This window comes from Coregonus clupeaformis, chromosome 20 (genome assembly GCF_020615455.1).
Source record: "Coregonus clupeaformis isolate EN_2021a chromosome 20, ASM2061545v1, whole genome shotgun sequence".
Taxonomy (NCBI): Eukaryota; Metazoa; Chordata; class Actinopteri; order Salmoniformes; family Salmonidae; genus Coregonus; species Coregonus clupeaformis.
This window is the reverse complement of record NC_059211.1, coordinates 32,227,451-32,252,745: the sequence shown is the minus strand read 5'-3', so window position 1 is coordinate 32,252,745 and position 25,295 is coordinate 32,227,451. Positions and strand designations below refer to the sequence as shown.

Here is a 25,295-nt window from a genome sequence, read left to right as displayed (position 1 = left end):
CAATCCTCTCTCTCTTGCTCGTTCTCTGTCTTGTTTATCTAAGAGAAGCATGTATTTTGACACGACAGACACTGTGTCCTGTAACTGCGTTTACTAGGCGGCTTCTCTTCTGTTCCTTACTGAGGTCAGGTTCCTTTCAAACGTACATCTGAGAGGTCCTGCTCTCTAACCCCTGGCTGCATCCCAAATGGCACCATGTTCCCTATATAGTGCATTAACTTTGACCAGGGCCCAAAGGGAATAGTGTACTATATAGGTAATATGGTGCTATTTGAGACGCACCCCTGCTCTCTGCTCTCCCACCTGCTGATGCCTGTTAAAGGTCCAGGAGACCACTGCTGGGATATAGTTCACAGAGTGCAGAGGTGGCGTCTCACGGTCGACCGTACATGAAACCCTCTGGTCAGACAGACAGGTGTCAGTGACAGCAGTCAGACCAGATAGGGTGAAGATATCAGTGACAGTGGACCTGGACCTGTCTCAGTATACAGTGTCTCTTCTTTACCTACCATTTAATGTGCTGTGTCAGTCAATGTGTGCTTCATGTGTTTGTGAGGATATTGCCACTCTTGAACTACTAAACAATGCACCTCTCAGTTACTGATCATGTAATATATGCCATTTAGCAGACACTTTTATCCAAGCGACTTACAGTCATGTGTGCATACATTTTCCTAAGGGTGGCCCAGCAAGAATCAACCCACTATCCTTGGCGTTGTGTGCCACATGTTACTTGCACACAAAAACATTATGCACCTGCAGACACACAAAATACACATACAGATTAATGTGTGTGTGTGAGTGAGTGAGTGAGTGAGTGAGTGAGAGAGAGAGTGAGAGAGAGTGAAATTATAAAATATACAGACCACAAATTCCAATTGGCTAAACTTAAAATATTTAACATCATCCATAGCTCTGGCATCTTCCCCAATATTTGGAACCAAGGACTGATCACCCCAATCCACAAAAGTGGAGACAAATTTGACCCCAATAACTACCGTGGGATATGCGCCAACAACAACCTTGGGAAAATCCTCTGCATTATCATTAATAGCAGACTCGTACATTTCCTCAGTGAAAACAATGTACTGAGCAAATGTCAAATAGGCTTTTTACCAAAGTACCGTACGACAGACCACGTATTCAACCTGCACACCCTAATTCATAAACAAACAAACCAAAACAAAGGCAAAGTCTTCTCATGCTTTGTTGATTTCAAAAAACCTTTTGACTCAATTTAGCATGAGGGTCTGCTATACAAATTGATGGAAAGTGGTGTTGGGGGAAAAACATACGATATTATAAAATCCATGTAGACAAACAACAAGTGTGCGGTGAAAATGTGCAAAAAACACATTTCTTTCCACAGAGCCGTGGGGTGAGACAGGGATGCAGCTTAAGCCCCACCCTATTCAACATATACAGCTCTGGAAAAAATTAAGAGACCACTGCAAATTTTTCTTAAATCAGCATCTCTACATGTATGACAGCCATTCCATTCCAGTGTCTGTTGAATTCCAACACAGGCACACCTCATTCTACTGAATTAGGTGCTGATTAGGTGATCACATGAACCAAATCGTTTTAATAAGGAAAAGTATAAAAACCACTGCTGTGGTCATCACTATCCTCTTGCAATAGGACCAGCTGGATGGCAAAAACAGTGCTAATAGTACCTCAAAAGTAATATTAATCAAAAAATTGCTATTGACCATGCCAAAAGAGTTGAAAAGGAAAGTTTTGAGTGAGGAAAAGAAGGGTTCAATTCTGACTTTCCTGGCAGAGGGATACAGTGAGCGTCAGATTGCTTCTATCCTTAAAATTTCAAAGACGGCAGTTCATAAGAACAAGGTCAAGCAGCAGACATTGGGGACAACAAAGCTACAGACCGGCAGAGGGCGAAAATGACTCTCTACTGACCGGGATGACCACCAACTCATTCGAATGTCACTGAACAACCGTAGGATGACATCAAGTGACCTACAAAAAGAATGGCAAACGGCAGCTGGGGTGAAGTGCACGGCGAGGACGGTTCAAAACAGGCTCCTAGAGGCAGGGCTGAAGTCGTGCAAAGCTAGAAAAAAGCCCTTCATCAATGAGAAGCAAAGAAGAGCCAGGCTGAGGTTTGCAAAATACCATTAGGATTGGGCTGTAGAGGACTGGAGTAAGGTCATCTTCTCTGATGAGTCCAATTTTCAGCTTTGCCCAACACCTGGTCGTCTAATGGTTAGAAGGAGACCTGGAGAGGCCTACAAGCCACAGTGTCTCGCACCCACTGTGAAATTTGGTGGAGGATCGGTGATGATCTGGGGGTGCTTCAGCAAGGCTGGAATCATGCAGATTTGTCTTTGTGAAGGACGCATGAATCAAGCCACGTACAAGGTTGTCCTGGAAGAAAACTTGCTTCCTTTTGCTCTGACATTGTTCCCCAACTCTGAGGATTGTTTTTTCCAGCAGGACAATGTGCCATGCCACACAGCCAGGTCAATCAAGGTGTGGATGGAGGACCACCAGATCAAGACCCTGTTATGGCCAGCCCAATCTCCAGACCTGAACCTCTTTGAAAACTTCTGGAATGTGATCAAGAGGAAGATGGATGGTCACAAGCCATCAAACAAAGCCGAGCTGCTTGAATCTTTGCGCCAGGAGTGGCATAAAGTCACCCAACATCAATGTGAAAGACTGGTGGAGAGCATGCCAAGACGCAAGAAAGCTGTGATTGAAAATCATGATTATTCCACCAAATGTTGATTTCTGAACTCTTCCTTAGTTTAAACATTAGTATTGTGTTGTTTAAAAATGAACATGAACTTATTTTCTTTGCATTATTCGAGGTCTGACAACATATTTTTTTGTTATTTTGACCAGTTGTCATTTTCTGCAAATAAATGCTCTAAATGACAATATTTTTATTTGGAATAAAACAAAAATGTTAATTTCACCCAAACACATACCTACAAATAGTAAAACCAGAGAAACCTATTTTTCTGCAGTGGTCTCTTAATTTTTTCCAGAGCTGTACAGTGGGGAAAAAAAGTATTTAGTCAGCCACCAATTGTGCAAGTTCTCCCACTTAAAAAGATGAGAGAGGCCTGTAATTTTCATCATAGGTACACGTCAACTATGACAGACAAAATGAGAAAAAATATCCAGAAAATCACATTGTAGGATTTTTAATGAATTTATTTGCAAATTATGGTGGAAAATAAGTATTTGGTCAATAACAAAAGTTTCTCAATACTTTGTTATATACCCTTTGTTGGCAATGATACAGGTCAAATGTTTTCTGTAAGTCTTCACAAGGTTTTCACACACTGTTGCTGGTATTTTGGCCCATTCCTCCATGCAGATCTCCTCTAGAGCAGTGATGTTTTGGGGCTGTCGCTGGGCAACACGGACTTTCAACTACCTCCAAAGATTTTCTATGGGGTTGAGATCTGGAGACTGGCTAGGCCACTCCAGGACCTTGAAATGCTTCTTACGAAGCCACTCCTTCGTTGCCCGGACGGTGTTTTTGGGATCATTGTCATGCTGAAAGACCCAGCCACGTTTCATCTTCATGCCCTTGCTGATGGAAGGAGGTTTTCACTCAAAATCTCACGATACATGGCCCCATTCATTCTTTCCTTTACACGGATCAGTCGTCCTGGTCCCTTTGCAGAAAAACAGCCCCAAAGCATGATGTTTCCACCCCCATGCTTCACAGTAGGTATGGTGTTCTTTGGATGCAACTCAGCATTCTTTGTCCTCCAAACACGACGAGTTGAGTTTTTACCAAAAAGTTGACCATATGACATTCTCCCAATCCTCTTCTGGATCATCCAAATGCACTCTAGCAAACTTCAGATGGGCCTGGGCATGTACTGGTTTAAGCAGGGGGACACGTCTGGCACTGCAGGATTTGAGTCCCTGGCGGTGTAGTGTGTTACTGATGGTAGGCTTTGTTACTTTGGTCCCAGCTCTCTGCAGGTCATTCACTAGGTCCCCCCGTGTGGTTCTGGGATTTTTGCTCACCGTTCTTGTGATCATTTTGACCCCAGGGGTGAGATCTTGCGTGGAGCCCCAGATCGAGGGAGATTATCAGTGGTCTTGTATGTCTTCCATTTCCTAATAATTGCCATTAATACAGGCAACGAGTGGAGGACAGAGGAGCCTCTTAAAGAAGAAGTTACACGTCTGTGAGAGCCAGAAATCTTGCTTGTTTGTAGGTGACCAAATACTTATTTTCCACCATAATTTGCAAATAAATTCATTAAAAATCCTACAATGTGATTTTCTGGAGAAAAAAATTCTCAATTTGTCTGTCATAGTTGACGTGTACCTATGATGAAGATTACAGGCCTCTCTCATCTTTCTAAGTGGGAGAACTTGCACAATTGGTGTCTGACTAAATACTTTTTCCCCCCACTGTATATCAACTAATTGGCGAGGGCACTAGAACAGTCTGCAGCACCCGGCCTCACCCTACTAGAATCTGAAGTCAAATGTCTAGTGTTTGCTGATGATCTGGTGCTTCTGTCCCCACCCAAGGAGGGCCTACAGCAGCACCTAGATATTCTGTACAGATTCTCTCAGACCTGGGCCCTGACAGTAAATCTCAGTAAGACAAAAATAATGGTTTTCCAAAAAAGGTCCAGTTGCCAGGACCACAAATACAAATTCCATCTAGACACTGTTGCCCTAGAGCACACATAAAACTCTACATACCTCGGCCTAAACATCAGCGCCACAGGTAACTTCCACAAAGCTGTGAACGATCTGAGAGACAAGGCAAGAAGGGCCTTCTATGCTTTCAAAAGGAACATAAAATTTGACATACCAATTAGGATCTGGCTAAAAATACTTGAATCAGTTATAGAACCCATTGCTATTTATGGTTGTGAGGTCTGGGGTCCGCTCACCAACCAAGAATTCACAAAATGGGACAAACACCAAATTGAGACTCTGCATGCAGAATTCTACAACCACCTAAAAGGAAGCGGTTCCTAAACCTTCCATAACAAAGCCATCACCTACAGAGAGATTAACCTAGAGAAGAGTCCCCTGAGCAAGCTGGTCCTGGGTGCTCTGTTCATAAACACAAACAGACCCCAAAGAGCCCCAGGACAGCAACACAATTAGACCCAACCAAATCATGAGAAAACTAAAATATAATTACTTGACACATTGGAAAGAATTAACCAAAAAAACAGAGCAAACTAGAATGCTATTTGTCCCTAAACAGAGAGTGCACAGTGGCAGAATACCTGACCACTGTGACTGACCCAAACTTAAGGAAAGCTTTATCTATGTACAGACTCAGTGAGCATAGCCTTGCTATTGAGAAAGGCCACCTTAGGCAGACCTGGCTCTCAAGAGAAGACAGGCTATGTGCACACTGCCCACAAAATGAGGCGGAAACTGAGCTGCACTTCCTAACTTCCAAATGTATGACCATATTAGAGACCTGAATTTCCCTCAGATTACACAGATCCACAAAAAAATCTAAAACAAACCCAATTTTAATCAACTCCCATATCAATCGGGTGAAATACCACAGTGTGCCATCACAGCAGCAAGATTTGTGAACTGTTGCCACAAGAAAAGGGCAACCAGTGAAGAACAAACACCATTGTAAATACAACCCATATTTATGTTTATTTATTTTCCCTTTTGTACTTTAACTATTTGCACATAATATGACATTTGAATTGTCTTTATTCTTTTGGAGCTTTTGTGAGTGTAATGTTTACTTTTCACTTTTGTTTATTATCTACTTCACTTGCTTTGGCAATGTTACCATATGTTTCCCATGCCAATAAAGGCCTTAAATTGAATTGAATTTATTTGAATTGAGAGCGAGCGGATGAGCAAGCGGCTCCACTACAACAGATATACTTAGCGCCGAAAATAACGGATACCAGGCATGGTCTGCGTCCCAAATGGCACCCTATTCCCTACATAGTGCACTACTTTTGTCCAGAGTCCATGACGTGGTACACTATGTATGGAATAGGGTGCCATTTGGGACGCCGCATGGTCTCTGGGTTTCTGCTGACATACCAGCCAGACAAACACTAGCCTACCAACACCCTGAACCTAACACCACCTGTCCCACACACACACACACACACGCACACGCACACTCACAAACACACACACACAGACAGACACACACACACACACGCACACGCACACTTACACTCACAAACACACACACACACACACACACACACACACAGACAGACACACACACAGACACACGCACACCTGTCCCCCTCTCGTCTCTGAGACAGCATGTACTCTCCTTTTTGGTCCTTTGGCTGGGGGGTGGTGGAGTGGTCGGGGTGTCGGGGGAACAGGGCCGAGGGGTGGTTTGGGGGTGTAGGACAGCGTGACTGGGCAGAGACGTCCCTGTTGTTCCCATCTGAGTGACTGAGAGGAATGGGAGGAGTGTCTGTGACTGAGAGGAGTGGGAGGAGTGTCTGAGTGACTGAGAGGAGTGGGAGGAGTGTCTAAGTGACTGAGAGGAGTGGGAGGAGTGTCTAAGTGACTGAGAGGAGTGGGAGGAGTGTCTAAGTGACTGAGCGATCAGAGAGGCCTTCTTGTTCCGTAAACGCCTAGCGCCCACTGTCGTGCCCATGTCAACAACCCCAACCTGCCGCTGATCACCCCCGAGACCCGATCGCTGCGGTCGATCGCCGCTGTTGACAAGAGAGAGGCAGATCGAAATAATCCAGCTCTGAGCTCAGAAGTGGAAGAGGAAGAGCAGATCTAGAACCATCAGTAGTTACCATGGAGAACTTTCTGAAGGATAAGGATATTTGGATAGTAGGGAGTGTGTGTCTGGTGGCCTCGTTCCTATGGAGACGGCTCTGGAATTTATTCACATACAAGAGGAAGAGGGAGAGGGACAGGGACACACCCTCTCCAGACATGCAGGTACAGATAGACCTGTTCGCTGTCTTTATTGGTTCATTCATACTACTGAGCTGAGCCAAAATGTACTGTGCTGGCTGGTTTATGCATCCACCATAGTTGCTTAAACCATGCTGAAAAAGACCACGTGAAAAGAGTCAGTTCTGCACGGTTCGGTGTCAGCGAGACAGTGTAAAAAGGGTATGATTGCAGGGCTTTGTGCACACTCAGGTAGTGCAGGTGTGGCTGGTGGAATCTTCTTGCGGAGGTGAGGTTCTGTTCACCTGTTGACCCATCAGATTAGGATGTTTTTGTTAGTGGAGCAAATTCTACACAGAGGATGTTTTGTTGTTTTTCATAATCTTGTCATAATGGAAACATGGTAGAGGATAGAGAGAGTACCGGTAGGAATGTAGGCTGAAGTAAAGTCTTGAAAGATGTTGACACATTATCACCCTAACAGACATGTCCACCTATAGTGACTTTGAAATGCTTGTTCAAATTGCTTGCACTGTAAAGAGAGTGATAGTTTGTTGTGTTTGTCTTTATATGATAAAGACTTAGAACCGGTTTCCCGGACACAGAATAAACCTATAGATAAAATAATCCTATGGATTATCCATTGAGAATGCTTTTAAGTCCAGGACTAGGCTTAAACTGGCCCTTAGTCAGTGGTGGAATAAGTACCCAATTTTCATACTTCAGCAAAAGAAAAGATACCTTAATAGAAATTGACTCAAGTAAAAGTGAAAGTCACCCAGTAAAATACTACTTAAGTAAAAGTCTAAAAGTATTTGGTTTTAAATATACTTAAGTATCAAAAGTAAATGTAATTGCTAAAATATACTTAAGTAACAAAAGTAAACATAAAAGTATAAATAATTTCAAATTCCTTATATAAAGCAAACCAGACGGCATCATTTACTTCTTGTTTTTTATTTTACGGATAGCCAGGGGCACGCTCCAACACACAGACATCATTTACAAATGAAGCATGTGTTTAGTGTGTCTGCCAGATCAGAGGCAGTAGGGATGACCAGGGTTGTTCTCTTGATAAGTGTGTGAATTAGACAACTTTCCTGTCCTACTAAGCATTCAAAATGTAATGAGTACTTTTGGGTGTCAGGGAAAATGTATGGAGTAAAAAGTATATCATTTTCTTTAGGAATGTAGTGAAGTAAAAGTAAAAGTAGTCAAAAATATAAATAGTAAAGTAAAGTACAGATACCCCAAAAAACTACTTTAGTAGTATTTTTACTTAAGTACTTTACACCACTGCCCTTAGTTTACATTGAGTGTGAGCTCTCTGGCTTGCAGGATCAATTTCTATGATTCTAGGCCCTAATGGCTAGAGAAAACAACTAGACCCAAACTATCAGGCGAGACAACGTGCTGGGTGGAGGGCCGTAATATTTGATTGATCATGTCACAGGCCTTGGAAAGAAGACCCGGCTATCTCTCATATGAGCTATGTTCATGTGACCTGAGGGTGGCAGCAGCTGCATTTAGTTACAGACAGGTTTCTCTTACTGAGATCTGGAAAGAAAGGGTCTGCTTTGATGGTGCAATAAGACGTTTTGGTTGAATGATTGTGTTCAGCTACTATGACAGAAACATTGGGTCCAATTCAGAGGTAGTAAGCGTGAACAACTCGAGTAAATCATTGATTGACATCAAATGGAGTTGTCTGAATACCATCACTGGAGTTGCTGCACACTGTTTAAATGCTCCCAGTTTTAAGCCTGACACATTGCTACTGTATATTCATACACCTTTTGTATACACTGAAATAAACAAATCAATCAATCAAAATCAATCAGACATGAAGTTCCATTGGAATGCAATACTGTCACATCAGCAAAAGCTGCAGAATAATTTCTGTCTCATCAGTCTCTCTGCTCTGGGGCAGCAAGGAGGGTCAATTTGAACTGATGCCAAAATGTGGGACACCCCATGGAACAACTAAAGTCATCTTTCTCACACACATCACACGCACTTACACACACACACTCTCACATGCTTGTCACTCTCTCTATAGCCATAAAAATAACCTTCCCACTGTATGACTTCACTTCACTGTGCCCTTCATGTACATTACATAGTTCATATGCAGTATGATGATCATGTTTTAGACTCAATATAATCAGTAAGTCATAAAGTAGATGTAATTCACTCCTCGTAAAGAAATACAGCTGCCTGATCATACTACTCAGTTAAAAGCCTCTAACTGTCAGCTCTTAATATGATGACACGTTCCCTCACTGTATCTGGTGCTCGCTTGTCACAAGCATTTCACACACACAAGGACATGATTGAGAAGATCAGATGAGCTTTGACGGAGATCCAGACCAAGATTGTTATATTGCCACACAACCTTGGTAGACAATTTGGTGGTATTTCGTATTTGCTTTTGGTACAGCATGGTAACCCACTGGGCACAGACGTCAGTTCAACGTCTAGTTTTGATTTACTCGTTTTCAACTAATGTGAATTCAACATGAAATCAACAAAAAATGGCACCATGTCATTGCTTTTAGGTTAAAAATTTGAAAAAAACATACAAAATGCCCTTACGTTGATTACTTTTTGCAAATCCAATCAGTCATTGCATAGATTCGACCAGTTTGACAGAAGTGTAGTGCACAACAGCTTTTCAAATACACAGTGACATGATTAAGAAAATCAGAGGTACTAAATGTAGCAGAGGGCTTTAAGTATCAGTGTTGTTGTATAATTGAGGTACCAATGGTTCATTGGGAAAGAGCACAATGTTGGCAACACCAGGATTGTGTGGGTTTGATTCCCATATGAGCCACATAATACTGGATATATCAATGTCGACAGCTTTCTACGTTTCTTGGCTAAAAGCGTCTGCTAAATGACCGTAGTAATATTATACGGTATTATATGTTTTATCCTCTGGGTGAGAGTTTGCCCACCTTGTGCTAATGTGTGTAAGAGGGAGAGAGTTCCCTCTGCAGACTGTGTCTAATGTGACAAAGTATTCTCTCCTTGTCCCGGTGTCCACTTAACTGGACAGAATTTAGCTTACTCCGAAATGAATGAGAGAGAGGGAGGAAGAAGGAGACTGTCATAGGTAGAGTGACCATCAAAAAGAGGGGTGATTCCTAACTTCTACTTCAGTCAAATTTTCATTTAGTCTACTTCAGTCTAATGTTCATTTAGTCTAAGTGAAAGTTAAGATTATTCCCACAGTGAGTAACTAAGTAAAACTTTATATCCTACTTGGGTTGCAAAGGGCAAAGACAGTTGCAGACAGCTATAGAGAGGAGCTGAGCAACCTGGACTCAGGGGTACACGTAACATAGTAAAAGTAAAGACTCTCCAAACAGTATGCTATTACGTTTCGTATGGTATGAATTATTTGAGGATGTCCATCATCCATTTCATACAATATGTTACAAATTTACTAGGTGGCTAATGATAGCTGGTATTATGGTTAGGGGTTGGGGTTAAGGTTAGGAGTTAGCTAACATGGTAATTAGTCACAAAGTAGCTAAAAAGTAGTAAGTAGTTGCAATGTTGCTAATTAGCTAAAATGCTAAAGTTGTCCATGATGATATTCAAACACGCAACTTTTGGGTTGCTAGACGTTCGCGTTATACGCCAACCCATCCACTCTGACCAACCACCCTACTATTTTCATTTTTGCCTTAAGTAACCTTCTGTCTTATGTAACCATACCATACATAAAATATCATATTTGAGCGTTACATGGATTTACATTAACTATGTTACGTCTAATCTATGAGATCAGGTTGAGCTGAGAGGTAAAAAGAAAGAGATGAAGGAGAGACAGTCATAGGTAGAGTGACCAACCAAAAGAGTAATTGAGAAAGACAGAGATATTCAATTTGGGTTGTAAAGGGCAAAGACAGTGGCAGACATCTACAGTATAGAGTCATGAGCTGAGAGGTAAAAAGAGAGAGAGACTGTATGTGTGTGTGTGTGTGTGTCAGAGTGAGACTGAGTGAGTGGGTATGTGGTTGGTATGTGTCAGTGGAGAAAGAACACAGCTCAGTATGTCAGTATGTGGTTCTGTGAGGTCTGGAAGTGTCATCCCAGCTAACAACAAATGCTCCCACAACTTTAGAGAACGTCCCCTTAAGTCTCTCATTAGGTCATTAGCTAACTTTTCATAGGAATGTTCCCTTGATGTGCAAAGTATGTTTCCAAGAGACCATTACCTTAATGTCAAATGTAACTTACCCAGAACGTGGTTACCATGTTCTCAGAACTTAAGATATTAATGTTCTAGACATGTTTCATGGGATCGTTGCAAGAACATTCATGTGCCCAGTTTTCTGTGGGTTAAGAGAATATTCCATCCACATGCCACCAAACATACACAGAACATGGTTGCCATGTTCTCAGAACATAAGATATTAATGTTCTAGAACATTGCAAGAACGTTGCAAGAACGTATATATATATCCAAATAAAAAGTAATTACACATCACGATTGCCAAGACAAACAAGGCCCTGATTGATGAACCACTGGTAGCTCTTTGTCTGTTTGCAAGGTCAAACACAATGCTTTTAAGATAGTGATTTCAACTTACATATTTGACATACATGATTACATTATGCATGTTCATTTATACAGCAATTATTATTCAACATGGCTTCACCTGGGATTTAAACTCACAACCTCTTGGTTCATGTTATTCTGATGTTCCTGCTATGCCTCCGTGTCAGACATCAGTTAATCTGACTATTCGCATCATTGATTTTATTTACTTATTTCAGCAATTAAAGGGCTTTCTGTACAGTTTTCTTATGTTGGTGGGGCATATTAACCTGTTTTAATGTTACTCCTGAATCACTATGATCAATCAAATATTTTCTTGAGTGTACATTTAACGGAGCTGAGAGTTACTTCAAAGTGCATTCACCCTATTCCTTACACCTATCAAGTTGTTTCATATCTACATAAGTGCCTGGGGAAGAAGGTTTATGGTTTCTTCTGGAGAGGGCCTAACTATACTGGCCCAATATGCACACGCTCTAGAGATATCCCTTATTGGGACAGTGGTTATGGTGTTTGATATTGGTGCTGGTGGCCTGGGTTCAAGACCTGTTAGGGCAGTCGCTCTAATATGTTTATATGAAAATTCTGTTAGAACACTTGGAAATATGATTTATGCATATTATCATAATGTGTATAGATTTCTCATCTGTCATGCATTTCTGGACATTTGGAGAGAGAGAGAGAGAGAGAGAGGGAGAGAGAGAAAGAGAGAGACGAAAACAGCAGGTCCGGGACAAGGTAGCATGTCCGGTGAACAGGTCAGGGTTCCATAGCCGCAGGCAGAACAGTTGAAACTGGAGCAGCAGCACGACCAGGTGGATTGGAGACAGCCAGGAGTCATCAGGCCAGGTAGTCCTGAGGCATGGTCCTAGGGCTCATGTCCTCCGGGAGGGGAGGGAGAGAGGGAGAGAGAGAGAGAGAGAGAGATAATTAGAGGGAGCATACTTAAGTTCACACAGGACACCAGATAAGACCGAAGAATTTCAGCAGATAGGACAGACTCACCCTAGCCCCCCGGAACATAGACTATTGCAGCATAGATACTGGAGGCTGAGACAGGGGGGTCGGGGGGACACTGTGGCCCCCTCTGACAATGCCCCGGGACAACCATCAAGATTAATTGTCAGATCAATCAGCAGATCTCTTTGTTTCTTGGGACCTAGACCTAGCATCTCTGTTTTGTCCGAGTTTAAAAGTAAAACATGTTCCTTATGTCAGGGTAGGCAATTTTGGGGCTTCACCATGTTTCATTGAAATGTACAGCTGTGTGTCGTCCGCATAGCAGTGAAAGTTGACATTGTGTTTTGAAATTACATCACCAAGAGGTAGAATATATAGTGAAAACAATAATGGTCCTAAAACGGAACCTTGATGAACACCGAAATGTACAATTGATTTGTCAGAGGACAAACCATCCACAGAGACAAACTGATATCTTTCCGACAGATAAGGTAAGAACTTGTCCGTGTAGCCCAATTAGGGTTTCCAAAAGAATTTGGTGATCGATGGTGTCAAAATCGGCACTAAGGTCTATGAGCACGAGGACAGATGCAGAGCCTTGTTCTGACGCCATTAAAAAGGTAATTTACCGCTTTCACGAGTGCAGTCTCAGTACTATGATGGGGTCTAAAACCAGACTGGAGCATTCCGTATACATTATTTGTATTCAGGAAGGCAGTGAGTTGCTGCACAATGGCTTTTTCATTTTAAAGGAATGGGCGATTCGCCAATAGTTATTTTTTACTTTTCTGGGTCAAGGTATGGCTTTTTCCAGGAGAGGCTTTATTACTGCCACTTTTAGTGCGTTTGCTACACATCCAGTGGATAGGGAGCCATTTATTATGTTCAACATAGGAGGGCCAAGCACAATAAGTAGCTCTTTCAGTAGTTTAGTTGGAGTAGGGTCCAGTAGACAGCTGGAAGGTTTAGAGGCCATTACTATTTTAGTGAATGTGTTGAGCGATACAGGATTAAAACACGTGAGTGTCTCCATTGAGCCAAGGTCCTGGCAGTTCTGTGCAGACTCAGGAAAATTGAGTTTTGGAGAAATATGCAGATTCAAAGAGGAGTCCGTAATTTGCTTTCTAATGATCATGAATTAATCACTGCTGAAGTGAAGGTCATCCTCTCTTGGGGAATGCTGCTTTTTAGTTAGCTTTGCGACAATATAAAAAAATACATTTTGGATTGTTTTTATTATCCTCAATTAGGTTGGAAAAATAGGCTCATCGAGCAGAAGTGAGGGCTCTTCGATATTGCACGGTACTGTCTTTCCAAGCTAGTCGGAAGACTTCCGGTTTGGTGGTAGGACTGCATCTAGGGTATTACGCAAGGTTAGATTTAGATCCTCAGTTAGGTGGTTAACTGATTTTTTTACTCCGATGTCCTTGGGTAGGTGGAGGGAGTCTGGAAGGGCATCTAGGAATCTTTGCGTTGTCCAAGAATTAATAGCACAGCTTTTGATAATCCTTGGATGGGGTCTGAGCAGATTATTTATTGCGATTGCAAACGTAATAAAATGGTGGTCCGAAAGTCCAGGGTTATAAGAAAAACATTTAGATTCACAATATTTATTCCATGGGACAAAACTAGATTCAGGGTATGAATGTGGCAATGCGTAGGTCCAGAGACATGTTGGACAAAACCCACTGAGTCGATGATGAAAGCCTTTTGGAGTGGGTCTGTGGACTTTTCCATGTGAATATTGAAGTCGCCAAATATTGGAATATTATCTGCCATGACTACAAGGTCCGATAGGAATTCAGGGAACTCAGTGAGGAACGCTATATATGGCCCAGGAAGCCTGTAAACAGTAGCTATAAAAAGTGATTGAGTTGGCTGCATAGATTTCATAACTAGAAGCTCAAAAGATGAAAAACACAGTCGTTTTTTGGGGGGTAAATTGACATTTGCTGTCATAAATGTTAGCAACACCTCCTTTGCGGGATACGCGGGGGATATGGTCACTAGTGTAAACAGGAGGAGAGGCATGATTTAACACAGTAAATCCATCAGGCTTGAGCCATGTTTCATAGGCCAATCACATCAAGGTTATGATCAGTTATTAGTTCATTGACTAGGACTGCCTTGGAAGTAAGGGATCTAACATTAAGTAGTCCTATTTTGAGATGTGAGATATGATCAAAATAATATTTATCACAATAATATTATTTCAATAATGACAGGAATGGAGGAGGTCTTTATTCCAGTGAGATTGCTAGGGCGAACACCGCCATGTTTAGTTTTTATCAACCTAGATCGAGGCACAGACACGGTCTCAATGGGGAAAGCTGAGCTGACGACACTGATTGTGCTAGTGGCAGACTCCACTAAGCTGGCAGGCTGCCTGGCCTGCACCCTATCTCATTGTGGAGCTAGAAGAGTTAGAGCCCTGTCTATGTTGATAGATAAGATGAGAGCACCCCTCCAGCTAGGATGGAGTCTGTCACTCCTCAGCAGGCCAGGCTTGGTCCTGTTTGTGGGGGAGTCCCAGAAAGAGGGCCAGTTATCAATAAATTCTATATTTTGGGAGGGGCAGAAAATAGTTTTCAACCAGCGATTGAGTAGTGCAAGTCTGCTGAAGAGCTCCTCATTCCCCCTATCTGGGAGGGGGCCAGAGACAATTACTCGATGCCAACACATCTTTCTAGCTAAATTACACCCTTAAGGTATGTTGCGCTTGGTGACCTTTGACTGTTTCATCCTAACATCATTGGTGCCGACGTGGATAACAATATCCCTATATTACCATCTACACTCGCCAGTTTTTGTCTCAGCCAGCACCATCTTCAGATTAGCTTTTACGTCGGTAGCCCTGCCCCGTGGTAAACAATGTGTGATCGCTGGATGATTATTTTTAAGTCTAATATTGCGGGTAATGGAGTCACCAATGACTAGGGTTTTCAATTTGTCAGAGATAATGGTGGGAGGCTTCCGTGGTTCAGACCCTGTAACGGGTGGAGGAGGGACCTGAGAAGGCTCGGCCTCTGACTCCAAATCGTTGCTCAGTGGGGAAAACCGGTTGAAAGTTTATATCGGCAGAATGAGCGACACCGGTTGAGCGTGCCAAAACATTTATTTCCAGAAGCCATGAGAACATTGTCTGGCTGCGGGGACTGTGCGGGGGGATTAACACTAACTGTATTTACTGGTGGTACAGATACTGTATCATCCTTCACTACACTTAAATTGCCCTTGCCTAACGATTGCGTCTGAAGCCGAGCTTGTAACTCTTGTCAAATACGGTATGTAAATTGAAAACACAGTGTATGAGTATTCCTAACCTTGCCAACAAAAAAGAGCTGTGAATGGATAAGTGGTTCACCAATCAGTGCCTTGATGGGCTTGGCAACTGTTACAAGGTGTGATGTGTAATGGTTTGTTTTGGGGGGGAGAATTTTTTTGGGGACCATCAGGCGACGTCCTGATAACTGAAAAAAAGAAATGTTCTTGCAATGTTCCAATAAAACGTGTCTAGAACATTAATATCTTACATTCTGAGAACATGGCAACCATGTTCTGTGTATGTTTGATGTGACGTTGATGGAATATTCTTCTAATCCTCAGAAAACTGGACACAGGAATGTTCTTGCAACGTTCTCATGAAACCTGTCTAGAACCTTATTATCTAATATAGTGAGAATATGGCTTCTATTTCCTGTGTATGTTTGGTGGGACATTGATGGAATATTCTCCTAACCCTAAAAAACACATGAATGATCTTGCAAAGTCCCATAAACGCGTCTAGAACATTGTTGTATATTCTAAGAACATTGTAACCACGTTCTAGATGAGTTCTGCTTGACTTTAACACCAAAGCATTCTAAAACGGTTCTCAGAAGGTTTCTGCTAACATAGATAGAATGTTCCCCTAACTAACGGAAAACTGAACACTCAAGCATTAGGGGAACATTACGGGTAACACAATTCTCCCTAGAATTGTTAGCTGGTATTATCATGTCTGGTAACACAGTGTGGTCAAATATACGTTAGTTAGAGGACAAGCTTGGCTTCCCTCTCTTTCATTCACTTAGGTCACTCACTTTCTTACTGTCACTTTACCCAGACGATGTGAAGATCTCTCTCTTTCCCACTCTGTCTGTTTCACTCTCTCTGCCTAAATGACTACCGCCCCGTAGCACTCACATCTGTAGCCATGAAATGCTTTGAAAGGCTGGTCATGGCTCACATCAACACCATCATCCCAGAAACCCTGGACCCACTCCAATTCACATACCGCCCCAACAGATCCACAGAAGACGCAATGTCTATTGCACGCCACACTGCCCTTTCCCACCTGGACAAAAGGAACACCTACGTGAGAATGCTGTTCATTGACTTGAGTTCAGCATTCACCATAGTGCCCTCCAAGCTCATCACTAAGCTAAGGACCTTGGGACTGAACATCTCCCTCTGCAACTGGATCCTGGACTTCCTGACGGGCCACCCCCAGGTGGTGAGGGTGGGAAACAACACATCCGCCACGCTGACCCTCAACACAGGGGCCCCTCAGGGGTGCTTGCATAGTCCCCACCTGTATTCCCTGTTCACCCACGACTGCGTGGCCACGCATGACTCCAATACCATCATTAAGTTTGCCGACGACATGGCGGTGGTAGGCCTGATCACCGACGATGATGAGACAGCCTATAGGGAGGATGCCAGAGATGTGGCAGTGTGGTGCCAGGACAACAACCTCTCCCTCAAGACAAAGCAGCTGATCATGGACTACAGGGAAAGGAGGCGGAGCAAAGACTCCAGCCACCCTAGTCATAGACTGTTCTCTCTGCTACCGCACGGCAGCGGTACCGGACCACCAAGTCTGGGACCAAAAGGCTCCTTAACAGTTTCTACCCCTAAGCCATAAGACTGCTGAACAGTTCATCAAATGGTTACCCAGACTATTTGCACTGACCCTCTTATTTTATTCTTTTTTTTTTTTTTTTTAAATTTGCACTGACTCTCTTGCACAGGCTCGATGTACACTCACTGGACTACACTCACACATACTACACTGACACTCTAACACACACGGACTCACACACAAAACACACACACACATGCGTGTTGTCGCCACACAGACACACACATACATACATTTACATTCCTTCACACTCTTCACATTCGCTGCTGCTACTCTGTTTTTTATCTATGCATAGCCACGTTACCCCTACCTACGTGTACATATTACCTTAATTACCCCAACTACCCATTACCCCCGCACATTGACTCTGTACCGGTACCCCTTGTATATGGCCTCGTTATTGTTATTTTATTGTGTTACTAGTTTTTCCATGAGTTTATTTAGCAAATTGTTCTTACTTACTTTTTAAAACTCTGCATTGTTGGTTAAGGGCTCGTAAGCAAGCATTTAACGGCATGTGACAAATACAATTTGATTTGAATAGTCCGTTTTAACCTACAGCGGCAGGTAGCAGGTAGCGGTGAAAAGTGTTGGGCCAATAGCCGAAAGGTCGCTGGTTTGATTCCTTAGCCGGCAAGGTGGAAAAATATGCCATTCAGCCCTTGAACAAGGCAGTTAACCCCTAACAACAACTGCTCCCTGGGCGCTGATGATGTGGATGTTGTTCTGATTCAGAGGGTTTGGGTTAAATGTGGAAGACACATTTCAGTTGAGTTCATTCAGTTGTGCAACTGACTGGGTATCCACCTCTCTCTCTCTGTGGTATGAGGAACCGTAGGAATGTGTTGTTTTCACCCGGCCTCTCTCTGGTGTCTAGTAACGGACCGTTTGAGTAACTCATTGCTAACGCAGATCAGCCTGGCACCTGCTGGGCCTGCTTCTTGGCACAGAGCACATATGCACAAAAACGCACATGCAAACAGGTACACCCTGTGCAGATGCACATACAGGCAATCGTATACAGACGCCTACAAACAGGTACCTCTATCTCTTACTGTGTATATAGTCTTGTGGTAGAATGAATACAAACTGTGCCTATCATGTTTTCTGTAAAAGTGAGTGTGTTTAGTAGCTCCTGCCTGTGTATATGTGTGTGTGGTTATGGTTGTGTGTGTGTGTGTTTGTGGTTATGGTTGTGTTTGTGGTTATGGTTGTGTGTGTGTGTTTGTGGTTGTGTGTGTGTGTGTGGTTATGGTTTTGTGTGTGTGTGTGGGGGTTTGTGGTTATGGCTGTGTGTGTGTGCCTGTGCGTGTGTGTCATTAGTGCTGGTACTCATGTGACCAGCCAAGCGGCAGCCCCGTCTCCCTAAGACTGACTGAAAGAGAGATGGGGAGGGAGGAGGGGCAAACGTCTTGGGACATACCGAGTGAAAGTGAAGGACAGAGAAATTGTGGTAGACACAGACGCTAGGGAGATATTAAGAGGTTGGGAGGGAGGGTGTCTATTTCTGACATCACCCATGTAGCACTAGACTCAGAGGAGGGACGGTGGGAGAAAGAAAGAGGGGGAAGAGCAGGGAGAGAGTGAGGAGCGAAAAGGATTAAGCTTTTGACTGACATACTATCACAGCAGGTAGTTAAAGGGCTATTCTACTGCGGTCCCACTTTATGGGCTGTCAGCACGTTGGGCTTTTAGAGAGAGAGAGAGAGAGAGAGAGAGAGAGAGAGAGAGAGAGAGAGAGAGAGAGAGAGAGAGAGAGAGCGAGAGAGAGAGAGAGAGAGAGAGAGAGAGACACAAGGAGACATCAGTGAACAACAAGAGGTTGTATTCTATTGAAGTATTCAACCATTTGCCCACAGAGCCAACCCCAACTATACATCTCTGACATATGATTGGCAGTTAACAAATCCAGCAACACCAATGGATTACCATGTTCTTACATGACTCAGTCAATGTGACCAGAGATACTGTATATAATGATTACAGCTTATTGCTGTAATTGCGGGAGTGGACCCTCTCGCTTCACCTCTTCCTCTCTGGTGTGACTGATATGAGGCCAGTTCTGTAGCCTCCTGAAGGGTTTGTTTGTCTCTCCTGACCTCTAGTGGTCGGGGAAGGAAGGACAGGAGCAGATGCTCTTATCCAGAGCGACTTTATTTATTTATTTATTTTATTTATTTTACAGTTAGTGAGTGTATACATTTTCATAATATATACTGAACAAAAATATAAACACTACATGCAACAATTTCAAAGATTTTACTGAGTTATAGTTCATATAAGGAAATCAGTCAATTGAAATAAATAAATGAGGCCCTAATCTATGGATTTCACATGGCTGGGAATAAAGATATACATCTGTTGGTCACAGATACCTTTGGTATAGATACCAGGAATCATGTACAGATCCTTGTGACAAGGGGCCGTGTATTATCATGCTGAAACATGAGGTGATGGCACGACAATGGGCCTCAGGGTCTCGTCACAGTATCTCTCGATAAAAGGCAATTGTGTTCGTTGTCTGTAGCTTATGCCTGCCCATACCATAACCCCACTGCCACCATGGGGCACTCTGTTCACAACGTTGACATCAGCAAACCTCTCACCCACACGACACCATACGGTCTGCGGTTGTGAGGCCGGTTGGACGTATTGCCAAATTCTCTAAAATGATGTTGGAGGCGGCTTACGGTAGAGAAATTAACATTAAATTCTCTGGCAACAGCTCTGGTGGACATTTCTGCAGTCAGCATGCCAATTGCACGCTCCCTCAAAACTTGAGACATCTGTGGCATTGTGTTTTGTGATGAAACGTCAAATTTTAGAGTTACTTTTTATTGTCCCCAGCACAAGGTTTACATGTGTAATGATCATCTGTTTAATCAGCCTCTTGATATGACACACCTGTCAGGTGGATGGATTATCTTGGCAAAGGAGAAATGCTCACTAACAGGGATGTAAACAAATTTGTGAACAAAATTTGAAAGAAATACGCTTTTTGTGCATATGGAATATGTATTTGATCTTTAATTTCAGCTCATGAAACGTGGGACCAACTCTTTATATGTTGCGTTTATATTTTTGTTCAGTAGAATCCAAACTAATTCTGAGAAACTCTCTCTGAGGACCGATCAGCAGGAGTGGAAATGAGCGATAGGTCTCGACTAATCCCGCTAAGTAGCTACTGTTTGATTGATATTTCAGATTAACTTGACATTTAAGATTTACTTACAGGTCAGAAAAATAATAGATTTGTCTGATGCATTTGACTGTCCTTTAATAGGGCTACTTGCCAGTAGTTTGTAAAGGAAGGTATGTGCAGTATGTTTCTAAATAATATCCTATTATGAGTTTGGTATGTGTTTGGTTTGTGTTAAGTGTCTTAGATTTCACCAGTGGTAACTGAGGAAGGCTGGAGTGATTACTCTTTTAACGCCCTGGCCTTCTCAGTGTGGCCTTGGTGTGTGTGTGTGTGTGTGTCGGGGCTTGGAGGAGAGGAGAGGAGAGGTCAGTCCCACTGCTCATACCACAGGGTTAGAGGGCACTGTTTACCCAGAATACCAGGCACATGGGTACTACTGTTCGAACAGTTGTCTTGAAGTCGTAAGCAACGTTACATAATATAATCCTGGAAACCAGTAACGCATTCCACCCCCGTCCTCCCATCTGCACGGCCCTTCTCCCATCTAAGGGTCTGAAACTAGCAAGTAATTGTGTATGTGTGTGTGTGTTTTGCCAATTTAGTGTGTAGCCCGTCGATCAGCAAGCAGCACATGAGGCTGACGTCACTAGCTACCTCTACATGGAAACAATCTCTCAACTAAACCAGGCTCTGAGGCCATCAGCATGAAGGAGTGAGAGGATGGGTCATGTCTGGACGTCACTGACCCAGTCTAGTCGGCATGACCATGAAATGACATACCGATACATACTAGTGGGATACAGACAAACATAAACATAGCCACATAACTTCAGGCTACACTCTTAGAAAAAAGTGTTCCAAAAGGATTCTTTGGCTGTCCCAATAGGAAAACACTTTTTGGTTCCATGTAGAACCATTTTTGGTTCCAAGTTGAACTCTTTTGGGTTCCATGTAGAACCCTCTGTGGAAACGGTTCTACATGGAACCCAAAAGGATTCTACTTTTAACCAAAAAGGGTTCTTCAAATGGTTCTCCTATGGGGACAGCCGAAGAACCCTTTTCTGTTGCAGATAGCACCTTTTTTTCTAAGAGTGTAGAGAGACTGGCTGGGTGTAGAGGGGTTAGTGTACAGGACATATTAGGCTATTGTGTGTGGGGTGTGCTTGTTTTGAGTCTGATAATTCGTCCACTCTTACTGATGTCTCCCCTTCCCTACTTTCACATTCTAGACCATTCATTGACTGGAAGGATGTCCCAACAAGCGCTATTCATTTATTGTAGTCAGCGGCTAAGCTATGCTAAGCTATCTCCTATATGAAGCCTGACACTGAATTCTAAGTATGTAGTCATCAGCTAAATTATGCTAAGCAATCATCTGAATAATGCTTTGAAACTGAACTCTATTCATGTAGCCAGTGGCTAAACTATGCTAAGCTATTATCTGAATATAGCTTGAAATTTGAAACCTTGATAATGAATACTTCATTGTTAGGAAAGAGCTTGCAAGTAGGCATTTCACTGTACTGTTTTAAACCTGCTGTATCCTTTGCATATGACATGTAAACTTTAAAACTTGAACTTGAAACTAAATTATATTCATGCAGCCAGTGGCTAAACTATGCTAAGCTATCATCTGAATATAGCTTGAACCTTCTATGCAATGTAACAGAGGTCTTTATTTTAGCACTGTCAGCTAGTGGGGCTAAATTCCATTCCTCTCCCTCTGAGGCTATTACTGTAGCCTTGGGTTCAGAGTGAGCTACGCTCCCTCCTCCCATGTTGTGAACTCAGTCTATCACTGTGGGCTGACTGAGGGGATAGCTGATGGTGTATAGTGTTACAGGATGGCGTGCAGAATACAGATGATCTAGAATAAGCATTGTGCATTGTTTTGACTTTGTCTCTGGGTCTTGATGAGTAACCCTGTATGTACATTACTAAGGCATGTGTGGTGCTTTGAACGGCCGTGTCTGTCTGTCTGTCTGATGTGTGTGTGTGTGTGTCTGTGTGTGTGTGTGTTCACCAGGCACTGGCTCACTCCTTACAGCACAACTTGTCCTGTCATGTAAACATCGGGGGCCCCATCACCCACAACACCCCAACTCACTCAGCACCCCATTTCCCTTAACCTCTCTCTCTGAGACTTTCCAATGTCCCACCAGTGAGAGGTTTATTTCAGACAATAACGTTGTTGTTTTTTGTCCTTGTCGTAAATGGAAATTCAACTATACAGTGCCTTCAGAAAGTATTCACAACCCTTGACTTTTTCTACATGTTGTTGTGTTACAACGTGGGATTAAAATGGATTTAATTGTAATTTTTGTCAACGATCTACATAAATTAATCTGTAATGTAAAAAGTGGAAGAATTAAACAAATATATATATATATATATACAGTGAGGGAAAAAAGTATTTGATCCCCTGCTGATTTTGTACGTTTGCCCACTGACAAAGACATAATCAGTCTATAATTTTAATGGTAGGTTTATTTGAACAGTGAGTGTCACGCCCTGGCTCTGGGGACACTGTTATGTTGAGCCAGGGTGTGTAGATCTATGTATTCTATTTCTAGGTTGGGAGTTCTAGTTTGTGCATTTCTATGTTGGCCTGAGTGACTCCCAATCAGAGGCAACGAGTGTCAGCTGTGAATGGTTGTCTCTGATTGGGAGCCATATTTAAACAGTCTGTTTTTCATTCGTGTTTGTGGGATTTTGTTTCTAGTTGGTTATTGTCTAGCTGTTGCTCTCGTTATTACTCTCGTGTTTTGTTGTTTTCGAGAGTCCGCACTGTGTGCGCTATTGCCTTTTACGCACGTTGTATTTTGTGCGTAATTTGTATTTTGCCTCCCGGTTGGGTTGGCTGTTCGCCTGTTTGGTGCTGACTTCATTTACTAAAGTCTGTTCACGAACGCCCGTGTTTCCTGCGCTTGATTTCCACACCGCATCTACACTCAGCTACTGACAGAAAATCCCACCACAACTGGACCAAGCAGCGAGTCGAGGAGCCATCGCCAGGGAAATCCCTAGCAGATCTCCGTGGCAGCCTCGACTGGGTCAAGCCGAGTGAAGAGCAGAGAGAGTGGACTTGGGAACAATGGAGGAAGAGCCTCGACTGGGTCAAGCCAATTGAGGAGCTGAATAGCGGGAGTTGGAGGCAGAAGAGCGAGAGTTGGGCGAGAACTATAGAGGCCTGGCCCACGGGGGAGGAGAGACCCCCAGAACATTTTTAGGGGGGGGCTCACGACGTCGGGGCAGCAGGAGGCCGCGATAGAGCGGTCCAGCGGGTTGGCAGAGGAGGCCGCCAGGTTACGGGGGCCACTGGTCGAAGAGGGGATGGAAGGTGTAGAGGCACGGCGAGAGGTACTGGGGTGTGTTACCAGTCCGGTCCGGCCCGTTCCAGATCCCGGTGTAGGGCCAGTGGTGTGTGTCCCCAGTACGGTCCGGTCTGTTCCTGCTCCCCGCACCAAGTCAGTGGTGCGCTCGTCAGCCCGGCTCGGCCCGTTCCTGCTCCCCCGCACCAAGTCAGTGGTGCGCTCGTCAGCCCGGCTCGGCCCGTTCCTGCTCCCCGCACCAAGTCAGTGGTGCGCTCGTCAGCCCGGCTCGGCCCGGTCCTGCTCCCCGCACCAAGTCAGTGGTGCGCTCGTCAGCCCGGCTCGGCCCGTTCCTGCTCCCCGCACCAAGTCAGTGGTGCGCTTCGTCAGCCCGGCTCGGCCCGTTCCTGCTCCCCGCACCAAGTCAGTGGTGCGCTTCGTCAGCCCGGCTCGGCCCGTTCCTGCTCCCCGCACCAAGTCAGTGGTGCGCTTCGTCAGCCCGGCTCGGCTCGTTCCTGCTCCCCACACCAAGCCAGTGATGTGCGTCGTCAGTCCGGCACAGCCCGTGCCTGTTCCACTGGTGCCTGGTTCAGCATGGGTCAGCTGCTTCACGCCGGAGCTAGAGCAATCCGCTCCACCAGTGTGCAGTCCAGCTCCGGTCAGCAGGGTCAGACCGGACCAGGGGTACTTTGGGGGGTTAGAGAGGGAGTGGGGATCATGCCCGGAGCCGGATCCGCCGCCAAGGCGGAGTGCCCACCCGGTCCCTCCCCTGTGGTATTTAGTTGGCGCGGTCGGAGTCCGCGCCTTTAGGGGGGGGTACTGTCACGCCCTGGCTCTGGGGACACTGTTATGTTGAGCCAGGGTGTGTAGATCTATGTATTCTATTTCTAGGTTGGGAGTTCTAGTTTGTGCATTTCTATGTTGGCCTGAGTGACTCCCAATCAGAGGCAACGAGTGTCAGCTGTGAATGGTTGTCTCTGATTGGGAGCCATATTTAAACAGTCTGTTTTTCATTCGTGTTTGTGTGATTTTGTTTCTAGTTGGTTTATGTTAGACCGTGAACTGTCACGTTATCGTTTTGTTGTTTTGATCGTGTATATAATAAAGAGTATGTTCGTCTGCAACGCTGCGCCTTGGTCCTCATCTGTTCTAGACGATCGTGACAGTGAGAGACAGAATAACAACAACAAAATCCAGAAAAACGCATGTAAAAAATGTTATAAATTGATTTGCATTTTAATGAGGGAAATAAGTATTTGACCCCTCTGCAAAACATGATTTAGTACTTGGTGGCAAAACCCTTGTTGGCAATCACAGAGGCCAGACGTTTCTTGTAGTTGGCCACCAGGTTTGCACACTTCTCAGGAGGGATTTTGTTCCACTCCTCTTTGCAGATCTTATCCAAGTCATTAAGGTTTCGAGGCTGACGTTTGGCAACTCAAACCTTCAGCTTCCTCCACATATTTTCTATGGGATTAAGGTCTGGAGACTGGCTAGGCCACTCCAGGACCTTAATGTGCTTCTTCTTGA

General features: G+C 43.8%; 1 protein-coding gene across 2 annotated transcripts in view; it reads left to right on the top strand.

The window, feature by feature from the left end:
- The window catches only part of mylk4b (myosin light chain kinase family, member 4b), a 79,968-nt gene that overhangs the window by 23,819 nt on the left and 30,854 nt on the right, over positions 1-25,295 (top strand). Inside the window, exon 1 of one of the 2 annotated variants that reach the window (XM_041840208.2) lies at positions 6,577-6,921. The exons of the other annotated variant lie outside the window; for it this stretch is intronic. Within the exon in view, the coding sequence (XP_041696142.1) occupies positions 6,775-6,921 (147 nt within the window). The 5' untranslated portion in view covers positions 6,577-6,774. Of the gene's footprint in view, positions 1-6,576; positions 6,922-25,295 lie in introns of those variants that run through there. 2 annotated transcript variants of the gene reach the window in all.